Raw genomic sequence first — 27438 nt, 5'->3', positions numbered from 1 at the left:
TAGTAGCTTGGTAGCACACCTGAAAGGTCTAGAACAAAAAGCAAATAAATAAAGAAGCAAAACACCCAAGAGGAGTAGAAGACAGAAAATAATCAAACTCAGGGCTGAAATCAACCAAATAGAAACAAAAAGAACTATACAAAGAATCAACAAAACCAGGATCTGGTTCTTTGAGAAAATCAATAAGATAGATAAACCCTTAGCCAGACTAACCAGAGAGCACAGAGATAATATCCAAATTAATAAAATCAGAAATGAAAAAGGAGACATAACAACAAATTATATCTTAAAATAATTATTCTCTTTTTAAAATATTAACAATTGAAAATATTAAAATCATGTTCCATAAACATCATGGAAATACTATTGATAATTTTTGTCACTGTGCTTGAAATTAGCATTTTCTTAATGTTTAACTTCAAAGAGGTTTTGCTATTTTGAGATTTTTAAAATATAATTACTGATAAAATAATAATTTCTCTCCTAGAGAAAAAAAAAAAAACAGCCATAGGACTGACCAGAAGCTTGTGTTAGTAGATCCCAGATGCAGGTCACAACCAAGATGAGCTGTCACATTCACTGTTTTCATCCTGACATCATTTGAGAACAACCTTGATCTAGCGAGTACCAAGTAAGATTTAAAAGAGATATCTAAAGGCATATTTGAGAACTAATAAAATGAATGGACACTTATGGTTATTTGTAGTGGAGATAAGGGAAGATAAATTTACTATCACAAAGCAGCACATGAAGGGTCTAGGCCATACTTACGGGTACAGCAGCACTCTTCACTGTAGAGACAGTAACAGCTTTCTGTTTCTCCCCTACAGGATGAAAACATAATGCGCTCCATGCAGCTCTTTGAAAACGTGATCTAGAATGTCAGCACCTCCTCGGCCGACCGAAGAGGCAAATGTGAACGACTCCACACAAGTTGAAGCCCCCACTTCTAGCATAGGTTGCTCAGCTTTACACTGAGGCAGATTATGCAAACAGCTTTGTTTTAATATAAAGCAACCCCCACCACCACCAAATTTAAGTTTCCCAGTTACAAATCTGCATCCACGTCACCGGGGTCATGAAATGTGCTCACTTATTTCATACTCAAAAGGCACAGAATCTGGAAGAGCTTTGATCCTCAGCCACGTATTATTGAGGTTTTTAACAGTTCAGTGATTTTAACACACCAGTGGGTTTTCCTACTTGTTTGTATGTATTCAGCCCTGGGTTTTAAATGGTTTTCTAAAGTATTTACATCTGCATTTAACTTCCAGAAAGTCAGTGAACTTTCATTAAATTCGACTCATGTAATACTGAAAAAAGAAACAATGATTACAATAATTAAAATAGACTAAAAACACAGTCCCAATTTCTATGGCTTCTCCACCTGCTGTTAAAGACATTAATGTATTTGGCATTTTTTTAAAAGGACACTTAAAAAATTAGTTTATTATCAGATGTTAGCATATACCTAATAAAATTATTTTAGTATTTGTTAATTTTCCATACTCAAGCCAAGGCTCTATATAATTCATGAAACTTTGGACCTGTTCAATCTTACATGTAGACTGTTTTGTATTGTGTTATGAAGTAGAAATTCAAAGTGTCAAACAAACCAAGGATGTTTACAGACTTGCCCAAGGGTCCGGATGTCTGTCCTGCAATGCCTAGTGATGCTTATTAACAAGTAAACCTTACAGCAGCAGTAAAGGGCAGTTCTTGCCACCCTCCAAGCCCCTTAATGTTCTCACAGCATGTTTATCATACATAAGCCATTCAGGGACAGAGAATCCTTGACGCCCCAAAGCCTACTAGGAATAATGATCCAGCAAAATATTCTTTGAAAACACCCGTGATTCTATAGTATTGGAAATTATACATAAGATTGTATAGAAAGTGAATGCAAACACTGACAATTCATCTGAATTGCATTATGATTTAGCACATCATATAGCTCAAAGGATGCATAGTCCTGTCAGTGATCTTAAGCCAAAACTGTAGAGTTGCCACAACAGTACTATAGATATACACATCTTCCCTGTTTCGTAGAAATACAAGAACCAAGAGGATACAGGAGGAGAAAATTTACGACTGTCTGCAACAATAAATCAGGTATCTATTCTGGTGTAGAGATAGGATGTTGAAAGCTGCCCTGCTATCACCAGTGTAGGAATTAAGAGTAGTACAGTACATGTACAGAAATCTGCCATCGCGTGTTTGTGTAAACTCAATGTGCACATTTTGTATCTCAAAACGGAAAAATAAAAGCAAAATAAAATGTTTATTACTCTATTTTGTGTGCTATAGGTCTTTATGGTCTAGCAAGTTCTATAGTGAATTACTAGATTAAAACCAGCCTGTCACTATCTTTGGGTAGTATCGCCTACAAAGAAAATTCAAAGCAAGACTGAAGTCAGGCAGCTGCTGTAGCAGACATGGTCTGAGAATGTGACAAGGATAGAAGAGACCTGATGAAAGAAACCCTGGTGGAGAATGGGCATGTCTGTAGTATGGTACCTCAGCATTTGCTTGAATTCTTTCAACTGACAGCCGTTGACTATCTGACTTTCAACTGACAGCTGTTGACTGACTTTCAAATGACTATCTGAATGAAGAATTGCAAAAGGTTGCCCAGATGGCTGTGGGAGAGAACAAGGGAAAGGGCATTATCTATCCAGTGTTTCAAGTACATGCAGCTGCTACCATATGACACTGTGGCTGCCTGTCTCAATGCTGTCCAATGAGGGGCTATGATTTGGATCTGCTGTGGCTATCCGAGTCCTTAGAGCTGCTCTTCCTGTCAGTGAGATCTGAGGCCTTACTCCCATTTTCTACTTCTTTTCTTCTACTTCTTTCTCTTGCAGAATGATCTAGAGTAAGTTACTAGCTTATCAGAAACTCTGGGCTGTATTAATAAATTATGTTTTAACACACCAAGTGTAACTTGGGAAACACATATAAGTACAACTACAATATCACTGAATACATGAAGTTTTAAGATTTTAATTCCTGAATATCTGTAAACACACACACCCACACACACACATCATCATCATCATCATCCAGTATTATGGGACTACAAAATACAAAAATAACATTTAATTAATTACAATTAACACCTAAAGTTTAGGTAGTTAAAAAGGTTATAATAAACAACAAACAAATAGTAATAGAATTTTGACATTTAAAACAAGTTTTTAAACTAGAATATTCAGGACAAAAATGATATTCCCAAACTTCCCACATTATAAAATATACATTTACACATTCAGGCTAATAGTTCAGTCACAAATGTTTACTTGCTATCTTAAAACTTTTTCAGTCTTGATAAATATAAAAACCAAGAAATGGCCAAAACCAACCTATAAAATAAGGCACTGCTACAAAGTGATCTTCAGATGGTCTGGAAGTAAAACTGCATCGGAAAATACATAGGCATGATGGATGAGAAACCCCAACCCACAGCACTCAACTTCTTTACCCACGTTACTTTAATTAGCTTTTGTTGACAAGCATCCTGTACGATGATTCTTCTGGACTGACTCGGCATGGTCCCCGTAGCTGAGTTAATGAATGAATGATGCTGTGAGGTGGAATGAACTGAACTGACAAAAGGTCCAGGCAGCCACTGTCAACGCCTGAAGAAGCAGTGTGGCTCTTGTTGCCTCCCTTATTCAACAGCAGATTGAGCAATATGTTGGGATTTTGGATTTGATGATGCTAAGACTTGCCTGACAACAGAAGAAAACATGGGCATTAGAAAACAGTTACTCAGTAATCACTACATTTGGTTGTTAAGTGTTGGTTAAGAAATATACAAGACTCCTCTGAACCTTCTCACATCACCCAAAAGAATTAAAATGAAGAAAGAAACAAAGGAAGGGAGGGAAGGAAGGATGGAGGGAGGAAGGAAGGGACAGAGGAAAGATCAATCCAATTATTTATCTACTCACTGGAGCATGGTCAAACTCTCAGTGGTGAACCTCTTAAAACAAAACAACAACAACAACAACAACAAAAAACCCTCAAACTGAACTGAGTCATTCATCTCCATTAAGTAACAAAAAAAGATAAAACCACAATTACAAGATGAGTAGAACATTTTCTAGGTAAATTACAAAAAGATAACCCAAAATATCGACAGAAGCAGTGAGAAGTCAGAGCAGTATTTAGATTTGTCTTCCCTGTACCTCACTAGCATACTTGAGTTAATTACTTCTCTGCACCCAATATCCTGATGTAAAGGAAGCTACCAGGAAGTCTCCCTCTGAGGCTCATCCTGGAGCCTAAATGTGTTTGGTGCTTACAGTGTCCTAGGGATCCAGAATCCTTGTCACAGTGCTCACATACACCAGAAGGAAATGAAATGCACAGCATTTGCCTTTCCCAGGACAAATGAGCAAGGTGCTGAGCACAGAAACTAAATCATGATTTGTAAAACTGTTTTCAACTTAAGACTGGGAAAGATTAGTTAATAGAAAGAGTCTGTGTGTTTGTAACAAATGTTTCCATTTCTCCAGTAGTTGAGCCTTCACATTATTATAATCTATAAAAGTCAAAAGAAATAGGAAACACCTGAACTAAGAATTCCAGGTTTTAAAATTTTTTAAGTCTATTTTATTTTATTTTATTTTATTTTATTTTATTTTATTTTATTTTATTTTATTTTATGTGTAAGGGATTCTGAATACATGTATGTGTGTGCCACATGTATGGAATGTCCAAAGAGGCCAGAAGTGGACATTAGATTTTCTGTGGTTGTAACGCATCACCAGGTGGATGCTGGGCTAGGAACTGCACCCTCTGAAGAGCAGACAATACCCTTAACCAATGAGTCATCTCTCCAGTGCCAAGAACTTTTTAAAGACTCATTACTACAGAAGCAACTTAGTATTTGTTTTTAAGTCCTTGGAAGAGAAAGAGGAGGATTGCTATCCACTAGTATTGTTAGCACAATACTAATGAAACCAGAAGAAAGGCACAGTCACTAATTCCAATACATAGCTTTTTTAAAAAACAAAAAAAAACTTTTAAATGTGTAAACTTTATGGGTATGAGTGTTTTGCTCACGTGTGTTTCTGTACCATGTTCATGCCTGATGTACAAGGAAGCCATCAAGAGAGTGTCATGTCCACTTTGGAGGTTGTCAATCAATGAGTACAGAAACTGAACCCAGGTTCTCCGAAAAAGCAACAAGTGCTCTTAACTGCCAAGCCATCTCTCTAACCAATACTAAACCTTAATAAAGCATAATTTAGTACTATTTTACTAAACTATGAAGTAGGACACAGAGGGCCAGTAAAGAATTCTGAGGAATATTTAATATCTCTTGTACAAACAAACCCCTTTTCTTTTAAAATTCAATATTAGCAATATCCAAAGCCAGTAAGAGTGAGTAACAACCAAGGAGCCTCTCTGGGACCTTGGACTGGCCAACTACATTCTGTGCAGGCCAGCTCCAGATAAAAAACCGCAACTTCTGAAACGCATCTCCACTATAACTTCCCGTGCCAAACACAAAGGCATCCATAAATGTCACATGATCCTCCCGCCCCTTTTTCCTGATTCATTCCCTAAAAAGGTCTCCTGAAGGCAATCATCTATCTAGGAGAGGTCAGCTTAAAAAGCTGTCATCATTATTCACCATCTGTTCACTGGCATTTATTTAACAAAGGAGATAAGCACAATTACTTCTGGGATTCAGATTCTAGAATGACCAAATACATTTACAAAGTAATTACTTCATCAGAAGTAGAGTCGCTGGACTAGTAGGTGCTGGTTCTGCACATGTCCTCAAGGTCGACCAGTCTCCTGTCTAGAACTCAAACACAGCAAAAAAAAAAAAATTTGCACTCTCTAAGCAGGCGGTGGTGTCGCACGCCTTTAATCCCAGCACTTGGGAGGCAGAGGCAAGAGGATTTCTGAGTTTGAGGCCAGCCTGGTCTACAAAGTGAGTTCCAGGACAGCCAGAGCTACACAGAGAAACCCTGTCTCGAAAAAATCAAGAAACAAACAAACAAACAAAAAAACAGTCCCTTTAAGACTTCGTTCCTCTGCATAAACTTTAGGTGTTCACCACAAAAACAATATATACAATTTATAAAGTATTAAAAGTAACAATTGGACATAGTACTATCGGAGGACCCAGCAATACCTCTTCTGGGCATATACCCAGAAGATCTTCCAACTGGTAATAAGGACACATGCTCCACTATGTTCATAGCAGCCTTATTTATAATAGTCAGAAGCTGGAAAGAAACCAGATGTCCCTCAATAGAGGAATGGATACAGAAAATGTGGTACATTTAAACAATGGAGTACTACTCAGCTATTAAAAACAATGAATTTATGAAATTCTTGGGCAAATGGATGTATCTGGAGGATATCATCCTTAGTGAGGTAACCCAATCACAAAAGAAGTCACTAGATATGCACTCACTGATAAGCGGATATTAGCCCAGAAACTTAGAATACCCAAGATACATTTTGCAAAACACAAGAAAACCAAGAAGGATGACCATCGTGTGGATACTTCATTCCTCCTTAGAATAAGGAACAAAATACCCATGAAAGGATATAGGTACAGAGACAAAATTTAGAGCCAAGATGAAAGGATAGACTATTCAGAGACTACCCCATCCGGGAATCCATCCCATCATCAGCCACCAAACCCAGATACTAATGCACATGCCAGCAAGATTCTGCTGAAGGGACCCTGATATAGAGGCCTCTTGTGAGGCTATGCCAGTGCCTGGCAAACATAGAAGTAGATGCTCACAGTCAGCTATTGGATGGAACACAGAGCCCCCAATGGAGAAGCTAGAGAAAGGACCCAAGGAGTTGTAGGGGGCTGCAACCCTGTAGGTACAACAATATGAACTAACCAGTACCCCCTGAGCTCGAGTCTCTAGCTGCATATGTAGCAGAAGATGGCNTAATCGGCCATCATTGGGAAGAGAGGCCCCTTGGTCTTGTAAACTTTATATGACCCAGCACAGGGGAAGGCCAGGGCCAAGTAGTGGGAGTGGGTAGGTAGGGGAGCAGGGGCGGGGCGGGGGGGGGGGGGGGGGGAGGAGGGTATAGGGAACTTTCGGGATAGCATTTGAAATGTAAATAAAGAAAAAATAAATAAATAAATAAATAAATAGAAAAAAAGTAACAGAATTAGCTAATTAAGGCATGGACAGCAAAACAGTATATATAATCATATACATTTCCATGTAATTATTTAGAAAATACAGAAAATTAAAGTTCTGCCCAGAAGTGGTGGCACACACCTTTAATCCCACCACTTGCTCCCAAGTGCAGAGGTAGGCAGATTTCTGAGTTCGAGGCCAGCCAGGACAGTCAGGGCTACACAGAGAAACCCTGTCTCGAAACAAACAAACAAAAAACAAACAAAAAAAGAAAGAAAATGAAAGTTCTATATTGTTAAGCTAAGTAGCTGAATACTTCTTTTAAATTATAAAATTTCAATTAATCTTGCTGACATCATATAGTAATGAAGCTCCCATATTCTTCCTCTTGCAAAGTTAGGGGGAAAAAAAATCAGATCAACTCTTCCAGAATTTATATGTGCTGCACTAATGTAGAAGTGGCATCTCCAGCTACAGGGAGATTCTAAAACTCAGAGGAAGAAAGTAAGACCACATAAAGGGAAAAGCAGGTCCACAACTACAGGTAGCTCAGGTTGGAGCTTCTGACATATACAAACATCTGGGATTTCTCTCTAGGACAGAAATCAATAAATACAAAATTTATAAAGAAGTTGGGCTAGGCTCAGTTAGTCACCCTTGCTCTGACCTTTTCATTGGTTGAAACAAAAAATATCAAAAATAGTTAAGAGAGAAAAGCTAAGAGTGTCCCACTTAGATTGTCACAAAAATATACAGGCCTGTATTTACCCAGCATGATTCTGAAAATCTTAAAAATTATACTATCAGACCATGAGGTTCTCTTTCTGAACCCAACTCCCCTGCCTGCTGGACCCCTGCGTGTTTTCAGACGTAGGTTCTGGGACTTTCTGTCAACATCAGAGAGTGGCTTTGGCCTGAAAGTGTCTGATATCCTTTAAACATATCTGAATCCACACCAAGTCCTCTGAAGCATGCCCAGCTGCCCTGAGTAGGCTGCTGTCCCTGTCAGACCTTCATTATCCTGCCACCTCTCTGGCCATCTGCTAGCCCCGGAGCTAACCCTGTGCTACAGCTCTCCATACCCAAATCCTGCCATGAGAGAGCTGGTCTCCCAGGAGTACTGACACACATAAGGTCACAGGTGAGACCACCACTATTGTTCCAATACCTGGCCCAAGAGGGACCCACCAGTAACCCACTTGGCACAGAAAACACAGAACAGCCTGGGACAGGATCCTTCTGGTTTCTGTCTGCACCCCAGCTAACCCTGTGCCACAGCTCTCCATACCCAAATTTCGCCCAGAGAGAGCTGGTCTCCCAGGAGTGCTGACAAACCTAAGATCACAGGCTCACAGGCTCACAGGAGGGACAAGCTCTAGTCATAAACAGCAAAACCAGCTAACACCAGAGATAACCAGTGGTGAGAGGCAAGCACAAGAACCTAAGCAACAGAAACCATGGCTACTTGGCAACACCACAACCTCCCTCCATGCAAGCCCTGGATGCCCCAAGACACTGGAAAATTTGCAAAATTTGAATTTAAAATCACATTTCATGATGATGGTAAAGTACATTAAGAAGGACATAACTAACTCCCTTAACGAAATACAGGAGAATACAGGTAAACAGGTAGAAGCCCTTAAAGCCAAAACAAAAATCCCTTAAACAATTACAGAAAAACACTACCAAACAGGTAAAGAAATCAAACAAAACCATCCGGGATCTAAAAAGATAGAAACATTAAAGAAAGGGAGACAACCCTGGAGACAAAAAACCTAGGAAAGAGATCAAGAATCATAGATGAAAGAATCACCAACAGAAAAAAAGATAGAAGAGAGAATCTCAGGTGCAGAAGAGACCACAGAAAACATTCACACAACAGTCAAAGAAAATGCAAAAGGCAAAAAGTTCCTAAACCAAAACATCCAGGAAATCCAGGACACAATGAGAAGAAGAAACCTAAGGATAATAGGTGTAAAAGAGAGCAAAGATTCCCAACTCAAACGGCTAATAAATATCTTCAACAAAACTGTAGAGGAAAATTTCCCTAACTTAAAGAAAGAGATGCCCATAAACATAAAAGAAGCCCACAGAACCCCAAATAGATTGAACCAGAAAAGGAATTCCTCTCATTACATATTAGTAAAAACACCAAATACACAAAACAAAGAAAGACTATTAAAAGCAGTAAGGGAAAAAGGTCAAGTAACATATAAAGGCAGACCTACCAGAATTACACCAGACTTCTTAACAGAGACTCTAAAAGCAAGAAGATCCTGGGCAGATACAGCCCCTAAGAGAACACAAATGCCAGCCCAAGCTACTATACCCAGCAAAAGTCTCCATAAATAGAGAAACAAAAATATTCCATGACAAAACCAAATTTATACAGTATCTTTCCCCAAATCCAGCCCTTCAAAGGACAATACATGGAAAATTCCAATACAAAGAGGGAATCTACACCCTAGAAAAAGCAAGAAAGTAATCTTTCAACAAACCCAAAGGAAGATAGCCACACAAGCATAATTCTACCTCTGGCAACAAAAATATCAGGAAGCAACAATCACTCGTCCTTAATAGTTCTTAACATCAATGGACTCAATTCCCCAAAACAAGCACATAGACTAACAGACTGGATACATAAGTACCCAATATTTTGGTGCATACAGGAAACCCACCTCAGTGACAAAGAAAGATAATACCTCAGAGTAAAAGGTTGGAAAACAATTTCCCAATCAAATAGTCCCAAGAAACAAGCTAGAGTAGCCATTCTAATATAAAATAAAATCAACTTTCAACCAAAAGTCATCAAAAAATATAAGGAAAGAAATTCATCCAAGGAAAAATATACCAAGATGAACCCTCAATTCTCAACATCTATGCTCCAAATACAAAGGCACCCACATTCATAAAAGAAACTTTACTAAAGCTCAAAGCATACATTGCACCTCACACAATAATAGTGGGAGATTTCAATAACCCACTCTCATCAATTGAGAGATCATGGAAACAGAAACTAAACAGAGACACAGTGAAACTAACAGAAGTTATGAACCAAATGGATATAACAAATATCTATAGAACATTTTATCCTAAACCAAAAGAATATACCTTCTTCTCAGCACCTCATGGTACCTTCTCCAAAATTGACCAAATAATAGGTCACAAAACAGGCCTCAATAGATATAAGAAGATTGAAATAATCCTATGCATCCTATCAGATCACCACAGACTAAGGTTGGTCTTCAATAACAACAAAAACAACAGAAAGCCCAAATACACATGGAAGCCGAACAACTCTCTACTCAATGATAACTTGTTTAGGGAAAAAATAAAGAAAGAAATTAAAGACTTCTTAGACTTCAATGAAAATGAAGATACAACATACCCAAACCTTTGGCACACAATGAAAGCAGTGGTAAGAGGAAAACTCATAGCACTGCATGCCTCCAAAAAGAAAATGGAGAGAGCATACACTAGCAGCTTAACAGCCCATCTGAAAGCTCTGAAACAAAAGAAGCAAATATACCCGAGAAGAGTAGAAGACAGGAAACAATCAAACTCAGGGCTGAAATCAAACAAAAAGAAACAAACAGAAGTATATAACTAATAAACAAAACCTTGTTCTTTGAGAAAAATCAACAAGACAGACAAACCCTTAGCTAGAATAACCAGAGGGCACAAAGTATCCAAATAAACAAAATCTGAAACAAAAATGGAGACATAACAAGAGAAACTGAGGAAATTAAAAAAAAAAAAACAAAAACCCAACCAAACAAAATACAAAAACCTATACTCAACAGAACTGGAAAATCAGCATGAAATGGACAATTCTATAGACAGACACCACGTACCAAAGTTAATCAGAACCAGATACACAATCTAAACAGTCCCTATAACTCCTAAAGAAATAGAAGGAGTCATTTAAAATTCTCCAAATGAAAAAAAGTTCAGGACCAGATGGGTTTAGTGCTGAATTCTATCAGACTGTCAAAGAAGACGTAATAACATACACTTCGAACTATTCCACAAGATAGAAACAAAAGGAACACTACTCAATTCATTTTATGAAGCCACAGTCATGTTGATACCAAAACCACACAAAGAAAGAGACCTTCAGACCAATTTTCTTTATGAAAATCAATGCAAAAATACTTAATAAAATTCTCGCAAACTGAATCCAAAAAACACATCAAAACAATCATTCACCACGATCGAGTAGGCTTCATCCCAAGGATGCAGCGATAGTTCAATATATGGAAATCTATCAATGTAATCTATTACATAAACAAACTCAAAGAAAAAAACCTATATGATCATTTCATTAGATGCTGAAAAAGCATTCAATAAAATTCAACATCCTTCATGTTAAAAGTCTTGGAAAGAACAGGAATTCAAGGCCCATAACTAAACATAGTAAAAGTAATATACAGCAAACTAGTAGCCAACATCAAACTAAATGGAGAGAAACTTGAAGCAATCCCACTAAAATCAAGGATTAGACAAGGCTGCCCTCTCTCTCCCTACCTATTCAATATAGTACTTGAAGTTCTAACTGGTGCAATAAGATAGCAAAAAGTCAAAGGGACACAAATTGGAAAGGAAGAAGTCAAAATATCACTATTTGCAGATGATATGATAGTATACGTAAGTGACCCTAAAAATTCTACCAGAGAACTCCTAAACCTGATAAACAATTTCAGCAGAGTGGCTGGATACAAAATTAACTCAAACAAATCAGTAGCCTTCCTATACTCAAAGGATAAACAGGCTGAGAAAGAAATTAGGGAAACNACACCCTTCACAATAGTCACAAATAATATAAAATACCTTGGTGTGACTCTAACCAAACAAGTAAAAGATCTGGATGACAAGAACTTCAAGTCTCTGAAGAAAGAAACTGATAAAGACCTCAGAAGATGGAAAGATCTCCCATGTTCATAAACTGGCAGGATTAATATAGTAAAAATGGCTATCTTGCCAAATGCAATCTACAGATTCAATGCAATCCTCATCAAAATTCCAACTAAATTCTTCACAGACATGGAAAGAGCAATTCTCAAATTCATTTACCATAACAAAAAACCCAGGACAGAGAAAACTGTTCTCAACAATAAAAGAACTTCTGGGGGAATCACCATCCCTGATCTCAAGCTATACTACAGAGCTACAATGATAAAAACTGCATGGTATGGTATAGTGACAGGCAGGGAGATCAATGGAATAGAAATTGAAGACCTAGAAATGAACCAACACACCTATCGTCACTTGATCTTTGACAAAGGAGCTAAAAACATCCAGTGGAAAAAAGACAGCATTTTCAACAAATGGTGCTGGTTCAAGTGGCTGTCACCACATAGAAGAATGCAAATTGATCCATTCTGATTTCCTTGTACAAAGCTCAAGTCCAAGTAGATCAAGGGCCTCCAAATAAAACCAGATACAATGAATCTAATAGAAGAGAAAGTGAGGAAGAGCCTCAAACATACAGGCACAGGGCAAAAGTTCCTGAACAGAACACCAATGGCTTATGCTCTAAGATCAACAATCAACAAATGGGGCCTCATAAAATTGAAGAGCTTCTGTAAGGCATAGGACACTGTCAATAGTACAAAACGGCAAAACAAATTAGGAAAAGATCTTTACCAATTCTACACGTGATAGAGGACTAATATCCAATATATACAAAGAACTAAAGAAGTTAAAATCCAGAGAACCAAATAACCCTATTAAAAAATAGGATACAGAGCTAAACAAAGAATTCTCAACTGAGGAATATCAAATGCCTGAGAAGCACTTAAAGAAATGTTCAACATCCTTAGTCATCAGGGAAATGCAAATCAAAATGTCTGAGATTTCACCTCACACCAGTCATAATGACTAAGATCAAAACCTCAGGTGACAACAGATGCTGGTGAGGATGTGGAGAAAGAGGAACACTCCTCCACTGTTGGATTACAAACTGGTACAACCACTCTGGAAATCAGTCTGGTGGTTCCTCAGAAAACTGAGGTATACCTGAGGACCCAGGTATACCACTCCTGAGCATAAACCCAGAAGATGCCCCAACATAAAACAATGAAAAATGTTCCACTATGCTCATAGCAGCCTTATTTATAATAGCCAGAAGCTGTAAAGAACCCAGATGTCCTTCAATAGAGGAATGGATACACAAAATGTGGTATATTTATACAATGCAGTAGTACTCAGTCATTAAAAACAATGACTTTATGAAATTCTCAGGCAAATGGACAGAACTAGAAAATATCCTGAGTGAGGTAACCCAGTCACAAAAGAACACACATTTTATATACTCTCTGATAACTGATATTAGCCAGAGATTGCAATACCCAAGATACAATTCACAGACCATATGAAACTTAAGAAGAAGGAAGACCAAAGTGTGGATGCTTCAGTACTTCTTAGAAGAACAAAATACTCACAGGAGGTAGAGGGTGGGAGAGACTTGGGAGGAAGAGAGAAGGGGAGGGTAAAAAAGGGGGGCAGGATCAGGTATGGGAGAAGACAGGGATGATATACAGAGGGTTAGGAATTTGAACAAAGGTATGTAGCAATGGGGGATGGGGAACTGGGGGTAGCCATCAGAAAGTCCCAGATGCCAGGAAAGCAAGAGGCTCCCAGAAACCAACAGGGATGACACTGGCTAAAATACCCAACAACGGGGAGAAAGAACCTGTAGAAACCATATCCAGAGGTTAGGTAACCCACACATTTCCAAATTTTTAACCCAGAATTTCTCCTGTCTAAGCAAATATGGGAACAAAGTATGGAGCAGAGACTGATGAAAAGCCCATCCAGAAACTGCCCCACCTGGGGATTCATCCCATATACAGACACCAAACCAAGACACTATTGTTGGCTGATGCCAAGAAGTGCTTGCTGACAGGAACCTGATATAGCTGTCTCCTGAGAGGCTCTGCCAGAGCCTGACAAATAAAAGTGGATGCTCACAGCCAACCACTGACCATGGGAACCCCAATGGAGGAGTTAGGGGAAGGACTGAAGGAGATGAAAGAGTTTGTAACGCCACAGGAAGAACAACAATATCAACCAACCAGATCCCCCAGAGGTCCCAGGGACTAAACCATCAACCAAAGAGTACACATGGAGCTGCATATGTAGCAGAGGATGGCCTTATCTGGCATCAGTGGGAGGAGATACCCTTGGTCCTATGAAGGCTTGATGCCCCAGAGCGGTGAGGTAGGAGTGGGTGGATGGGGGGAGCACCCTCATAGAAGCAGGGGAGGGCAGGACAGGACAGGGGGTTTGCAGAGGCAAAACTGGAACAGGGGATAACATTTGAAATGTAAATAAATAAAATATCCACTAAAAAATGAAAATAAATAAAATTAAAATTAAAAACAAGGAAATTCAGGAAAATTACAATCAAACAGGTAGAGGTTTTTAAAGAAGAAACAAATCCTACTTAAGAATACAGGAAAAATACAATTAAAAGTGAAGGAAGTAAATAAAACTGTTCAAGACCTGAAAATGGAAATAGAAGCAATAAACTGAGAGAATTCTATAAATGGAAAACCTAGGGAAGAGAACAGGATCAAGAGATGCAGCATCACCAACAGGATACAGAAGATGGGAGAGAGAATCTCAAGCACTGAAGATACAATAGAAGAAATGGATGCATCAGTCAAAGAAAATGTTAAATCTAAAAAAATCCCTGACACAAAACAACCTGGAAAAGACCTAGACTAATAATAATAGTAAGATCAGAAGAAGGTAAAGAGTCCCAGACCCAAGACCCAGAAAATATTTTCAGCAAACTCATAGAAGAAAACTTTCCCAACCTAAAGAAAGAGATGCCTATCATCTATAAGCCTACATGAAGCTTATAGAACACCAATTAGAATGGACCAGAAAAGAAAATCTTCCCAGCACATAATAATCAAATCAAATCAAAATCTTCAAAACAAAGAAAGAATATTAAAAGTTGCAAGGGGAAAAGGCCAAGTAACATACAAAGGCAAACCTATCAGAATTATATCTGACTTCTCAATAGAGACTCTAGAAGCTAGAGGGCCTGGATAGATATTCTGCAACTTCTAAAACACCACACATGCCAATCTAGACTACAATACAAACAGTGGATTTGAAACCATCTTTCTGCTGGATATAAGAAACATACCTCAGCAATAGAGATAGAGTTAAGGCCTGGAAAAAGGTTTCTGAGCAAATGGACCTAAGAAGCAAGCTGGAGAAGTCGTTCTAGTATCCAATAAAATAGACTTTCAACCAAAATTAATCAAAAGAGACAGTGAAGGACACTTCACACTCATCAAAGGAAAAACCTACCAAGATATCTCAATTTTGGACATCTATGCCCCCCAAACAAAGGCAATCACATTTGTATAAGAAACATGCTAAAACTTAAATCTTACATCAAACTCACACATTACTAGTCAGAGACTTCAACACCTCATGCTCACCAATTGACAGGTCATCCAGACAAACCTAAATAGAGAAATAATGAAACTAACCTACATTTTTTAATCTAATGGACCTAATGACACCTACAGAATATTTCCCTCAAACACACAAAAAAATAGACCTTAAAAGCACCTCATGGGTCCTTCTCCAAAACTGACCACATACTCTGACACAAAGCGAGCCTCAACAGATACAAGAAGTAATTGAAATAACACCGTGTATCTTATTAGACCACATGGAATAAAGCTGGAATTCAACAACCACAGAAACAACAGAAAGCCTACTCACTCATGGAAACTGAACAATTCCCTACTCAATGATCTCTGGGTCAGAGAAGAAATAAAGAAATTGGGATAGGGGAGGCTGCAAAGAATCAGTGGGGGTGATTGTAGCTGAGACTCACAGCAGTGTGGATATGGAACCTGAAAAGGCCATCTCCTGTAGCCAGGCAGGAACCCCAGTGGAGCAATAGGGACACCAACCCACCTACAAAACTTTTGTCCCAAAATGTATCCTGTCTACAAGAAACATAGGGAGAGGATGGAGCAGAGACTGAGGGAATGGCCAACTAACTAATAACCTGCCCAACCTTAGACCCATCCCATGGACAAGCACCAATCCCTGACACTATTAATGATACTCTGTTATGCTTACAGATAGGAGTCTAACATGGCTGTCCTCTGAGTGGATCCACCTACTAGCTGACTCAGATGGATGTAGAAATCCACAGTCAAACTTGGGGAGTCTTATGGAAGAGTAAGGGGAAGGACTGAGGGCCCTGAAGAGGATAGGAACTCCATAGAAGTCAACAAACTGCAGCAGAGTCAACTAACCTGGACCCTCAGGTTCTCGGAAACTGAACCACCAACCGAAGAGAATACATGGGCTGGGCCTAAGCTCCCACACATACACAGGAGATGAGTTGCTTGGTGTTCATGTGAGTCCTGAATAACTGGAGAGGAGGCTATCCCTAAAGCTGCTGCCTGTCTGTGGAATACGTTCTTCTAGATGGGCTGCCTTGTTTGGCCTCAGTGGGAGAGGATGTGCCTAGCTCTGCAAAGACTTGATGTGCCAGGGTAAGGGGAAAGCCAGAGGAGACTTCCACCCTGGGTTCGGGGAAAGGGACTGTGAGAGGAGGAGCAGTGATCACGATGCAAAGTGAATGAAAGAAAAGGGAGGGAGCGGTGAGCAGGACGTAATAAGTGAGTAAAATAGTTAAAATCAAATTAAAAAACAAAAAACCTACACCATCACAGCAAATCAGAAATTCTTAGTCTAAGAGGAAAACCCAGGAAATGTCCCATTTGCCTTGCAGCTGCAATGCGCTAACACACGCTGCCCACCTCTCCTAGGACTGAAAGACCATACAGAAACAATGCAGGGTACAAGCAGAGTTCTACTCACACTTCCGCCATGCTGCTCCAGCTTTTGCAGAGCACTGGTGATGGGCTCTTTGAATCTTTTGTCCATTAGCCTCTTTGAAAGCTTTTGAAAATTAGAGGAAAGTGGGGGTTAAGAAATAATCTCTGCTATAAGCACAAATAATTTTTGTGCATGCCTTAATTTAAGGAAGTCTAATTTACTTAAAAAATCTAAAACAAAGTTTGTTTCAGTAAATGCTTCACTAAAATTTACATGTAACAATTTAACATTTGGTTAAAAGTTGAATTTATGTCATTTCAAGCTCTACCTATCTCACAATATCTGCTATGACAAATTATCTGGGGCTGGGGAAATGACTGACTTTAATACCTAATATCCACATTAAAATCTGGGTGTGGTGACTTCTGTTTATAATTCTATCACTGGGGTGGCAGAAACAGGTTGGGATGAACTGGCCAGACAGTGCAGCCTAACTGGTAAGCTCCAGGTAAACAGAAGCTCTGTCTTAAAGGTAGTGGACAGTACTTCTGAAGACAACACCCGACATTGTCCTCTACCATCCACATGCATGCATATATGCAGACATACAGGCACAAACACTTTTACACCCACATACAAACACATGTACTCACACAAAAACTTCATTTACAAAAACATGGCGTAATTTTCATTTTATCACATGCAAGTCCATGCAGAGAATAGATAGGATAAGAGAGCTCTGCCTCCAAAGCACACATTACCCAGCAAGAGGAGGGGATAAGCTGACAAGTAACTGACTGACAGAGGAAAGGAGACTAGAGCACACAAGACCACTTATCTCTGCTAAACACACTACAGCTAGACACGTAAGATGTTGTTTAAAACGGAGAGCATAGATGAAGGAAGACAGATTCAGAGGCATAGCAGAGAAGCAGTGTTATATAGGCAGTCATGAGCAACCACACCAGCATTCCCATTAAATACATGCATTTCTGCAGGCAATAACCCAGACAGTTCAGCTACAATAAGCCATGCTCTCTGCTAAGCATTTTGGAAATATATTCAACATAGATTTAATAGAATGATACTGAGCATTTTTTTATTATAAACCTAAAATCAGTGTTTAAAGTTTAGCCCATTAGAAAATAATAGAGGCACTGTCTACTAAATATTCTCTGACATACTCAAGTCTAATCTCCAATTGTTGGGTAGAGTTGGTTAGCACACACTGCTCATGTTATTGGATAACACCCAGGTAAATAAAGCAAGCCCTTGGTTTGTGTTCCAGGGTTTTGACAGAGAAAATTCAATGGCTCTAACCAAAGAGTGAACTGATCCTTGGATTCTTCATGTGATAGTGTTACTGAAAGAAGGGGGCGGGGGGAGGTGAGAAGAGACCCTGAACCCTTCCCATGTGCTCTTCCCAAAAGCCCATCCATTTCATGGCCACTACAAGGTCACCTGTTCCACATTACCACATCCTTCCAGCCAGGAAAGACTGACACCTGTGAAACGCTGAGTCCGAACAAATCCTTCCTCTCATTTGTTTGTTACTGCCATGACAAGACTGTGTTTTTAAGGATTTGAGCTAGGTTAGTGCTTGACTTGAAGGCTGGGGTTATGAAGATATGCACAGCTACTCTCCTCTTGCAGTACTCACACTTGTAAGCAGAAGTTTCAGATGGCCATTCAGAGACGGGCCAACCACCACACTCAGCTGCACGAGTGCGCTCAGTCCCCTTTCAAACACTTCATCATCAGAATGAACCTGTGGGGCCAGTTCACAGGAAAAATTAAAGCCTGCACAACCCTCCAAAAGAGTCTCTGGAAACATTCATTTGGACCCTTTCCATGAGTCTTTATATACAGCTCTATTTCCAACTTTCAGAATGGATTTTCTACAAAAATTAGTGCACTTACATCTCAATGAGATTTGTTCATTGGAATCAATGCGGGAAAAGTAAAGGGATAAGATGGGAAAAATGAAAGGGATGAGAATAGGGAAAGGGGTAAGCAGGTGTAAGACAAGCAGGATTAAGCATTTTATTCTAGAGATTATCCTATCAACAAACAGAATTTTGGGAGTAAGCTTTATTGCACTGTATCTAAAGGTAAAACAATTTCTATCAGCTAAGAGTAGTTACTCATATGAATCTATTATACAGAGAACAAACAGAGTCACCTGAGTTAGATCCTCTAACTACCTAACAGGTTCCCTTTTACTCCCAGGACCCTAAAAGTATATATCCTCTAAAGTCGTCAAGTACATAACTGTCTGACTCTGACAGTGCATATACTTGTCAAACCATGCATTAAGCACTAATTTGCATGAATATGGTAAAGGGAAGGAACAGACAATGTTCTCTTGTATCAGAGTTGTAATCCATACCATTATTGGGAATAATGAAGTCCAATGAAATCAATAACTTACTAGAGCTGCCTTCAGCACAGGGATCAGTCGGGGTAGCAAAGGGATAGCTTTTTCGGGAGCACCCTTGACCAGAAGTAACTCCCTAAAGCCTTCCTTTGACACAAAAGTATAAGGATGCTTGGTCTCCCTCAGACCCTGACAAAATATAAACACAGAAACGTGATTCAATACCTTTCAGTTATGTTACCAACCACGGAACTCAATGCTAGCATAAATGAAACTAGAAATTTATTTAATATTTTCATAATCACAATGAGCAATTTCAGCAATTTATAATTTGAATTATACTGAGAAATCATATAAAAAGATACACAATACACAAGTTTTTACTCTTACTAGAAAAGAGAAAAAAAAAGCAAGAAATGAAGAAAGGAAGGAACAAAACAAGAGATAAAAAAGAAAAAAGTAAAAGAAAAAAACAAAAACAAACAAACAAACAAAAAAACAAACAAAACAAAGACAGATAAGGTGAGGAGAGGTGGAGGCAAAGGAAAAGCTCCTAGTCAAAAGAAGTCACCAAAACACTGAGGTCCCTCCAGGGCAGCAAACTGCTCACTGTGTGTACCATACGGGCCCCTCAGTGTGCTCAGTGAGTTCCAACAACATAGTCCTTCCCACTTAAATACATTAAGATATTTAGAAGGCAGACCCTGTACTTTGTCTGGGACAAGCCCTGTCAGAACTTAATATACTGTTCACAGTGGAGCACAATTTGAAAACAATCTATGTATAGCATTTCTCATGATGTCTCTCTTCCTGAATGCCTTACAATAGGCACACTCCATTATTTACCAGCCACTACTAGAAGATAAAAATGACTGACCTCGACAAAGGTCAAAGAAAGCCAAGAGAAAGCAGCAGCAATGCTCTTGGATCTCTCTGTGAGGCAGGTCCAAATAACCAGCTACAAAATCAAGTTACCAATGCCAGTTTTCAGTCTTTTGTCAATTTGACCTGAGTACCTTCTTCCAAACAGTGGTCAAATAGCCCCTTCTCACTGTCCTATCGTGCTTCCTAAAACAAAATCAACAACATGAAAAACCACTCAGTCAAAGGTTCAGCACCTATGCTAACAGTACCTGGATCTTAGTCATTTTTAAGATGGAGAATTGAAAGTCAAAGCTGAAATGAATCTCAACAGTGGTCTGTCTGTACTTCTTCCCCATTATTAAGTGAGTAAAAGAAAAAAGTATGCTGCTACCCAGCACAGAAATAAATGTACTGGTGGGGGGGGCCACAGGTAGACTACTGGTCTAGGGCACTGAGATACCTTGACAAATAGAGGCAATGCCCACTAAGCCTGACACCTGAGTTCAATCCCTGATCCCATATGGTAGAGGAGAAAGGCAAGTCCTAGAAGTTGTCTTCTGATTTCTACATACACTCTATGGCACACCCACACCCACTCCCACAACAAAGGAACAAAGAAGCAAGCAAGCAAGCAAATGTTTCAGAAGGGCTTATTTTAAAGAGCTGTAAAAGCAGAAGCCCTTGAATGACTTCCCAAATTACTTTGTTTACCCTAACCATTGGAGTATGTAATATATTACTAGTTTTGATTATTCTAAAATATGGCTTCCAATTTTATATAAAACAGTTATGAATCTTGGAGCTTGCATGGGACTATACTAGGTCCTCTGCATGTATGTTAGGGTCGTGTAGTTTGATGTTCTTTGGGACTCCTAACAGTGGAAATAGGGGCTGTCAGACTATTTTGCCTGCTTTTAGGACCCTTTTCTTTCCCCTGAGTTGCCTTGTCCAGCCTTGATATGAGGCATTGTAGTCTTATCATAACTTTGTATGCTATGTTCAGTTAATATCACTGGGAGGCCTGCTCTTTTCTGAGGGAAATTGAAGATGAGTGGATCCAGGAGTGTGGGGTGGGTGTCAGACAGTGAAGAGGGGAGCAAGGGGAAACTACAGTGGGGATGTAAGGTGTGAGGGAAGAATGAAGCAAAAGAAACATGTCTATAAAAGAACTAAGTATGATTTACCATTCATTTCCTTTATTCACTCATTCCTGTTAGATTTTCATTTTTATAAGATTGGTTAATTAGTTTATTTTGTGTGTGTGTGTGTGTGTGTGTGTGTGTGTGTGTGTGTGTGTAATGTCTTATACACACACACACACAATATATATATATATATATATATATGTATAAAACAAATAAAATTACAGTATTTTAATATCTCTCACTTGATACTTATTTTAAAAGTATAGAATGAGATGTACTTATTGCATGCAAAATAACAGTAAAATTTTAAAAATATTTTTTCTATAAGCACTCACGAAATAATGTTTTACCTCAGCTAAAGTAATTAGAAGCGGGTCAAATGGAAGAATTTCAGGCGGGCATTCCCACTGTAATCTGTGTTTTACTGAGCCATGTACCAATCTAAAATACAAAAGTCAGTGAATGTACCAGGAAACTCCACAAGCATTTCTAAGCAAGGAGCTTGTAACCCAATACTCTTCCCAGACTAGAGATGGACAATTATTTTATGACATACAAGAATACAGGAATATCTCTTGAGGACACAAAGCAGTGCAAGTAAACAAGCCTCCACATCCCCACGTCTTACACAAAACTATGTAGTAAGGTTGGACTGCTAAACTTCTAAGTATCGTCACTCTCTCAGACTCCCGCCTGATATACATGTTGCACTGATGTCTCAGACACAATTACAATAAAATAGGTAACCTATAGAAAATGAAAAATATGTACTAACTACAACAGGTCATATTTATTTCCTACACTGACAACACTACTAATCTGAAGGCAAACCTGTTTCACTCCTTATTAAAGAGAAAGAAGTATGTCTAGGAAGATGAAATGGCCCGTCTGAAAGCTGCTCAGTATCCTGCAGAGCCATTCCTGAAACACGGCTGATGTGTTCACCATACAGCCTGACTGGCCTGACTCTGACTCACTGTCACTCGATAGCACCTCTTTAGTCTTCTTGGTCCCACTGGGCTCTTCAGCCTGACTTCTGCACGAGGCCTCTGGAAGGCAACCTTTATATTTCTAGCAATTCTCAATTGCTCTGGGGAAAGCACTCAAGACACTTAAAACAAAAGAAAGCTCTCTCTCTCTCTCTCTCTCTCTCTCTCTCTCTCTCTTTCCTCCTTTATCTCCCTCCTTTTCTGTGTGTGTGTGTGTGTGTGTGTGTGTAAGAGAGAAAGAGAAAGAGAGAGACAGATGAGAGAGACAGAGAGAGACAGAGAGAGAGAGAGAGAGAGAGAGAGAGAGAGAGAGAGAGAGACAGGGTCTCCTGTAGACCAGGCTGGCCTCAATCCTACCTTGTGTAGCCAAGGGTGACCTTCCAATTGCTTTCCCAACCTCAGTGCTGGGATTACAGGTATATATAACCAGGACAAATTAACCAAGTGCTAGGAGATTGAACTCAGGGCTTCATGTGTGGTAAAAAACATTCCAGGAATAGAACTATATCCCTAACCGTTCAATTTAGAATCTAAGAACAAAATAGCAATGAATTCAAGAATGCTTCTTTAGCTTATTTTTCACTCCAAATTGGAAGATATTATGTAAGAAATGCAGTTTTGAAATTTGTTTACATTACCTACAAGATAGGTGAGGTTTTTGGTTTGGTTCGAAATTTTATTTTTTGTTGTTGTTTTCAATTTGTAGAAGTGTATGAATGTTTAATGCTTAAATTAGTTGTACCAAAAGTGATACCCTCAGCTCAATTTAATTTCTTGAATTATTTGGTGCTTTACTACAGATCTTAGAAATTACATATTGGAGTTGATTTTTTTTAATCAAAAATATCCAGAGATTTATACAATTTAACAATCAAGGTAATAGTCACCTTTGATTTCAATCTCACTAGTAAATACATTTTCAACAATTTAAGCTGAATAGTATATTGACTTCATTCAGTTACTTCAAGCCTCACAGTCAGCTATGGATTGTACTGATTTTACCTGCAAGGAATGCCTCCTTGAGAGTAAATAGCTGCGAATGCAGTAGGGGCCCGTGGCTGTTCACCAAACTGAAATTAAAGAACAAAAATATCACCACCACCTTCGCTTACTAATGTCTTCAATTTTAATCCTGCTGAGATCAGGCACATGCATGCATGCGCATGCGCGCGCGCGCGAGCACACACACACACACACACACACACACACACACACAAAACCCCACACTGTGCAAAACCCTGCTCAGCCACACAACTGTGAAAAAACACACAACCAAGCCTTTGGAGTTGTTTCTTTTCAACCCCTAATTTGACTCAAAGGTTTGCAGGTGGCTGAAACCATACACAGACCAAAAAGTCTTTCCACTTTCTCTCTCACACTGTATAAAGAATCCTTGGATTAAGAATACAGAGAGTAGAGATTTGCTTTTACTAATCACTGTATGTCACACATGCCCTCTGGTCAAACACAGATGTGAAAGACCAGAGAATTTATTTAACTTCTCCAAATATCCTTTATGCTTTTGTGAAACAAGGGGTTGGGCTTGGTAGAATCACAGATCAAGAAAAAAATCTTATAAACATATATGTAAATGTACCTTACAGATTATAGACATGGTACTAAGGACAGAGAGAGGACATTTGCTTTTAGCCAGCACTGTATGGCCTGCCTGCCCAAGTATACATTAGTCAAGAATAAGATATAAAGAGGTCAGGGGATCTGTGCAACTTCTCCAAACTGGCTTTATGATTCTATTAAACAGAGGATTATAGTATGGTTCCTGGTAGACTGAATTTGTAGAGCATAAAAAAATAGTTAGGAGTTTTAAATGAGCACAGAATGGAATGAATGAGCCACTCCACGGCAGCTGAATGCAAGTTACTTCACTGACATTCGAAAGTAGGATAGAACAAAACGCTGCCATACAATTTACAACATAACAAAATTAACAGAGCCAGCTAAAATCTAGCAAAAAGGAACCCCAAGAGAGCATTCAGAATGGTGAACGGAATCAGCTAAATGCCCATTCCTATAAGATGTACTTCTTTAGTGTACTGATTTAAAATATAATGTACTATAAAGTATAAAATGTAATGTACTTTTTTAATAAGTAAAAATGTACTGCTTGAGGAAATTGCACTCACAGGGTTAATGGTTTTAGGGTTGAGTTTATCACTTGGCCGAGGATGAGCCCTTCTTGCAGCCTCTGGAGAACTGGTTAATGAGGAGGATTTGCTCCGCTGAACTGTAGTCCTGTGTTTCATTTGTGTGCTTGAGGATGTGCATGTGCGTTGATCATTACTACCTAGAAAGAAAGTAGCAGAACATCAGTACAAAAGAGGGAAACGCAACAGAAACTGATCCTGTGTCAACAAGGAACACAGGATGCATCACTAACAAGCCTGGCCTCTCCCTTTTGAAAGAGGAAAACTCTGCACCTGTCGCTCTGTTTCTCAACTGCACACCTCCAGAGCACTCCGACCTCTGCATTGCTTCTCTTTCACCCCTGCAGTTAAACAAAACAATTTCAGAATCTGTTGATCTGCCAAAATGAATACATTTATATACAGATGTGGATGGGGAGGCCAAAAGTTACCATCTTTTTCAATAGCGTCCCTTCTTATGTATTGGGGCAGGATCTCTCACTGAACCCAGAGCTCCCTTATTGTCTAACGTGGCTGGCCAGCTTGTGCCAGGAATTTCCTTGTCAGTGTCTTACATGTGCTGGGATGACAGGCAGATCACCACCTACCTAGGCTCTTAACGGATTCTGTGTGATCAGACTTTTTACCAGCTGAGCCATCTCCTTGGACTTCCTTGCTATTTTAAATCAGTTTCAAAGCCACAGAATCTCTTCACTTGAATATCTTTTAAACAGTCTAGAAAACAGAGCTTCCAAGGTGTTTTAAGCATTCGAGGTAGTTTGCATCATATGTCTGTACACATGCACATAAATGTCTGCAAGTGGGTGTGGCCATGGAGACCAGAGGCTGACAGTGGGTGTCTTCTGTTGTTGCTCTCAACCATTTTGTGAACCAGGCTATCTCACTGAACCTGGAGCCTAGGGGTTCAACTCAGCTGGTCTCCAAGCCTCTAGAACCTTTCCAAAATACTAAATGTTTGGTTTTTAGTCAGGGTCCCATTATATAGAACTTGCTATGTAGCCCAGAGTGGTCTTGAGCTTAGAGCGATCTACCTGCCTATGTCTCTGGAGTTCTAGGAGTCCTTAAAGATATGTGACAGCATTTCTGGCAAAAATAATCTTTAAATGCTAAAAGTATCACTCTTTACTTTAAAAGACGACACAAGTATGTTTGGTTTAAAACAATAATATCTACCTGAGTGAGTATTATTCCATCACTGACAAGCATGGCTGCATATATTTTGTGAAAGAAAAAAAGGCTTACTTCCTCTTTAGACTACTTTGGTCTTTAAATGACTTGAGGTAGATAGTGTGGTATAGCAGTGACTAAAGGAAATAAAAAGGTGAAAAATACGCTGCTATAAATACTACCAATTCACCTCTCATTTCTTCCCTAGAGTTTTAAATAGACAAACCAGAACACAGAAACCCACTTAATGTGGAAGGCTTACATTATGTCACAATGTCAGAGGCGTAAACAACAAACACAACACAAACCCCCTAGCTTTCATTGGGTCTCTGCCTACAAGGGGCTGGGGGCACCTGTATATGCTAGGAAATCCACACTATCTTTGCTTTACACATACCAAATTTCAGGAGTCACTAGTTTTAAGATCAGGGCACTAATCGCCATCTTTCTTCTATTCTCTAATTAGAAACCTAGAAAGTTCCAAAAAGTTTTTTTTAAAAAGTCGCTCAGCTAACGAAGCTGTTGCCCAACTGCAAAGGCCCTTCCAACTGCGACAGACAGCCCCATCCTCTTGTTTAGCATGAAGTAAAATCTGCTTTCCATCTTTCGATGGAAAAGTGCCAAGTGCCGGGAGCCACCGTGCTCTAGGGACCTTAGCAACAAGCTCCGGCGGCTCCAGCCACGGGAAGCCGACACGAGAGAGCCCCCACGCCAAGGCTCCGGCCTCTGGTGCCCGCTCCTACCGCCTCTCCCGCCGCCGGCCACCGGCGCCCGCCGCCTCCCTCCGGCTCTCCACACAGAAACCCGCTGCTACAACCACCGGCAGCCGTGATTCAGGAAACCAACTTCAAGTAGCACAGACATCCGGCGCCGCGCAGTGACGTCACATACGCGCCGCTAGCGCTAGCCCAATCCTAGGGAGGCTACAGCGACGCTCAGGAGGTTGCCTGGCAACTAGGGGGCGTTCCAATGGCCGCTGTCCATAAGGCGCACCTGTGGACCGTCTCAGGTGACAACGGAGCCCCGGGAAGACCTTAAAGGACGTTTAAGTTTTAGTTTCCAGAGAAGAGACGGCTGATTCGCTCTAGTTCTCCGGGCCTGCATCTCTCCAGTCTATGTGCTTAAACTCATAGCTTCTCAGGACTATTTAACGTCCTCCAACATGACTGCCTTAGGACCTGACAGCCATGGGTTTCTTTTAGTTTCCTGTCATGCTAATTCCTTTCCTGTCATATATTACCGTTCCGTATGCTCTTACATTCAACTGCAAAATGCTCTAATTTTATAGTATTTAATTATAACATAATTATAATTTTACAAGACTCTAACCTTATAGCTATAAACGTATTATTTTGTCCTTCATAACTTTCATGACATTGGTGCTGGGAGGGGGAGGGGGGAATGTGTTCCTTTGCAACTCCATCAGCAATAAATTAGGTAACATCTGTTAAATGATCAAACTCTTTTAGACCTTTATACTTCACTCTTTTCTAGAATTCTCTTTGTTAAGCCTAAAGTCTTAGCTGCTATTTCCTCAAGTGTGGGGTGGAAGTTTCATGTTTTATTTCAGACCTCAGACCATGTATGATGCACAAAATTTTCCAGTTCTTTATTTTAAAAAATGACCACAAATTATGTAAACCTCCCTTAATTCTAAATAAAACTTTTCTGCTTTATGTGTTTGGTTTATAAAAACCTTGTCAGGGCATCATTCAAAAAATGATAAGTGCTTTCTAGGCCATCCTAGTTTGATGAGCTTCTAGGAAATCC

The 27438-nt window shown here is 39.4% G+C and overlaps 2 protein-coding genes across 5 annotated transcripts in view; one reads left to right on the top strand and one right to left on the bottom strand.

Moving 5' to 3' along the window:
• Kcnip4 (potassium voltage-gated channel interacting protein 4) overlaps positions 1-2292 on the top strand; it is a 1094684-nt gene extending 1092392 nt beyond the window's left edge. For 3 of the 4 annotated variants that reach the window (XM_021211130.1, XM_021211129.2, XM_029545129.1), the window contains one exon: positions 831-2291. In XM_021211130.1, coding sequence (XP_021066789.1) covers positions 831-878 — 48 coding nt within the window. In that variant the 3' untranslated portion in view covers positions 879-2291. Of the gene's footprint in view, positions 1-830 lie in introns of all 4 variants that reach the window. The other variant, XM_021211128.1, reaches the window with a different exon arrangement.
• A 780-nt stretch (positions 2293-3072) lies between these two features.
• On the bottom strand, positions 3073-26553 carry Pacrgl (parkin coregulated like). The gene is made up of 9 exons (XM_021211068.1): positions 26412-26553; positions 24775-24842; positions 24481-24641; positions 23339-23406; positions 21698-21788; positions 19393-19527; positions 18622-18729; positions 17004-17084; positions 3073-3731 (listed from the first exon to the last, which is right to left on the bottom strand). Exons 2-9 carry the CDS (start codon positions 24824-24826, stop codon positions 3675-3677), a joined length of 753 nt encoding a protein of 250 aa, XP_021066727.1. The 5' UTR covers positions 24827-24842; positions 26412-26553; the 3' UTR covers positions 3073-3674.
• Positions 26554-27438: the final 885 nt, after the last annotated feature.

This window comes from Mus pahari, chromosome 13 (genome assembly GCF_900095145.1).
Source record: "Mus pahari chromosome 13, PAHARI_EIJ_v1.1, whole genome shotgun sequence".
NCBI lineage: Eukaryota > Metazoa > Chordata > Mammalia > Rodentia > Muridae > Mus > Mus pahari.
The sequence above is the reverse complement of the archived record's forward strand: the minus strand, read 5'-3'. Positions and strand labels throughout refer to the sequence as shown.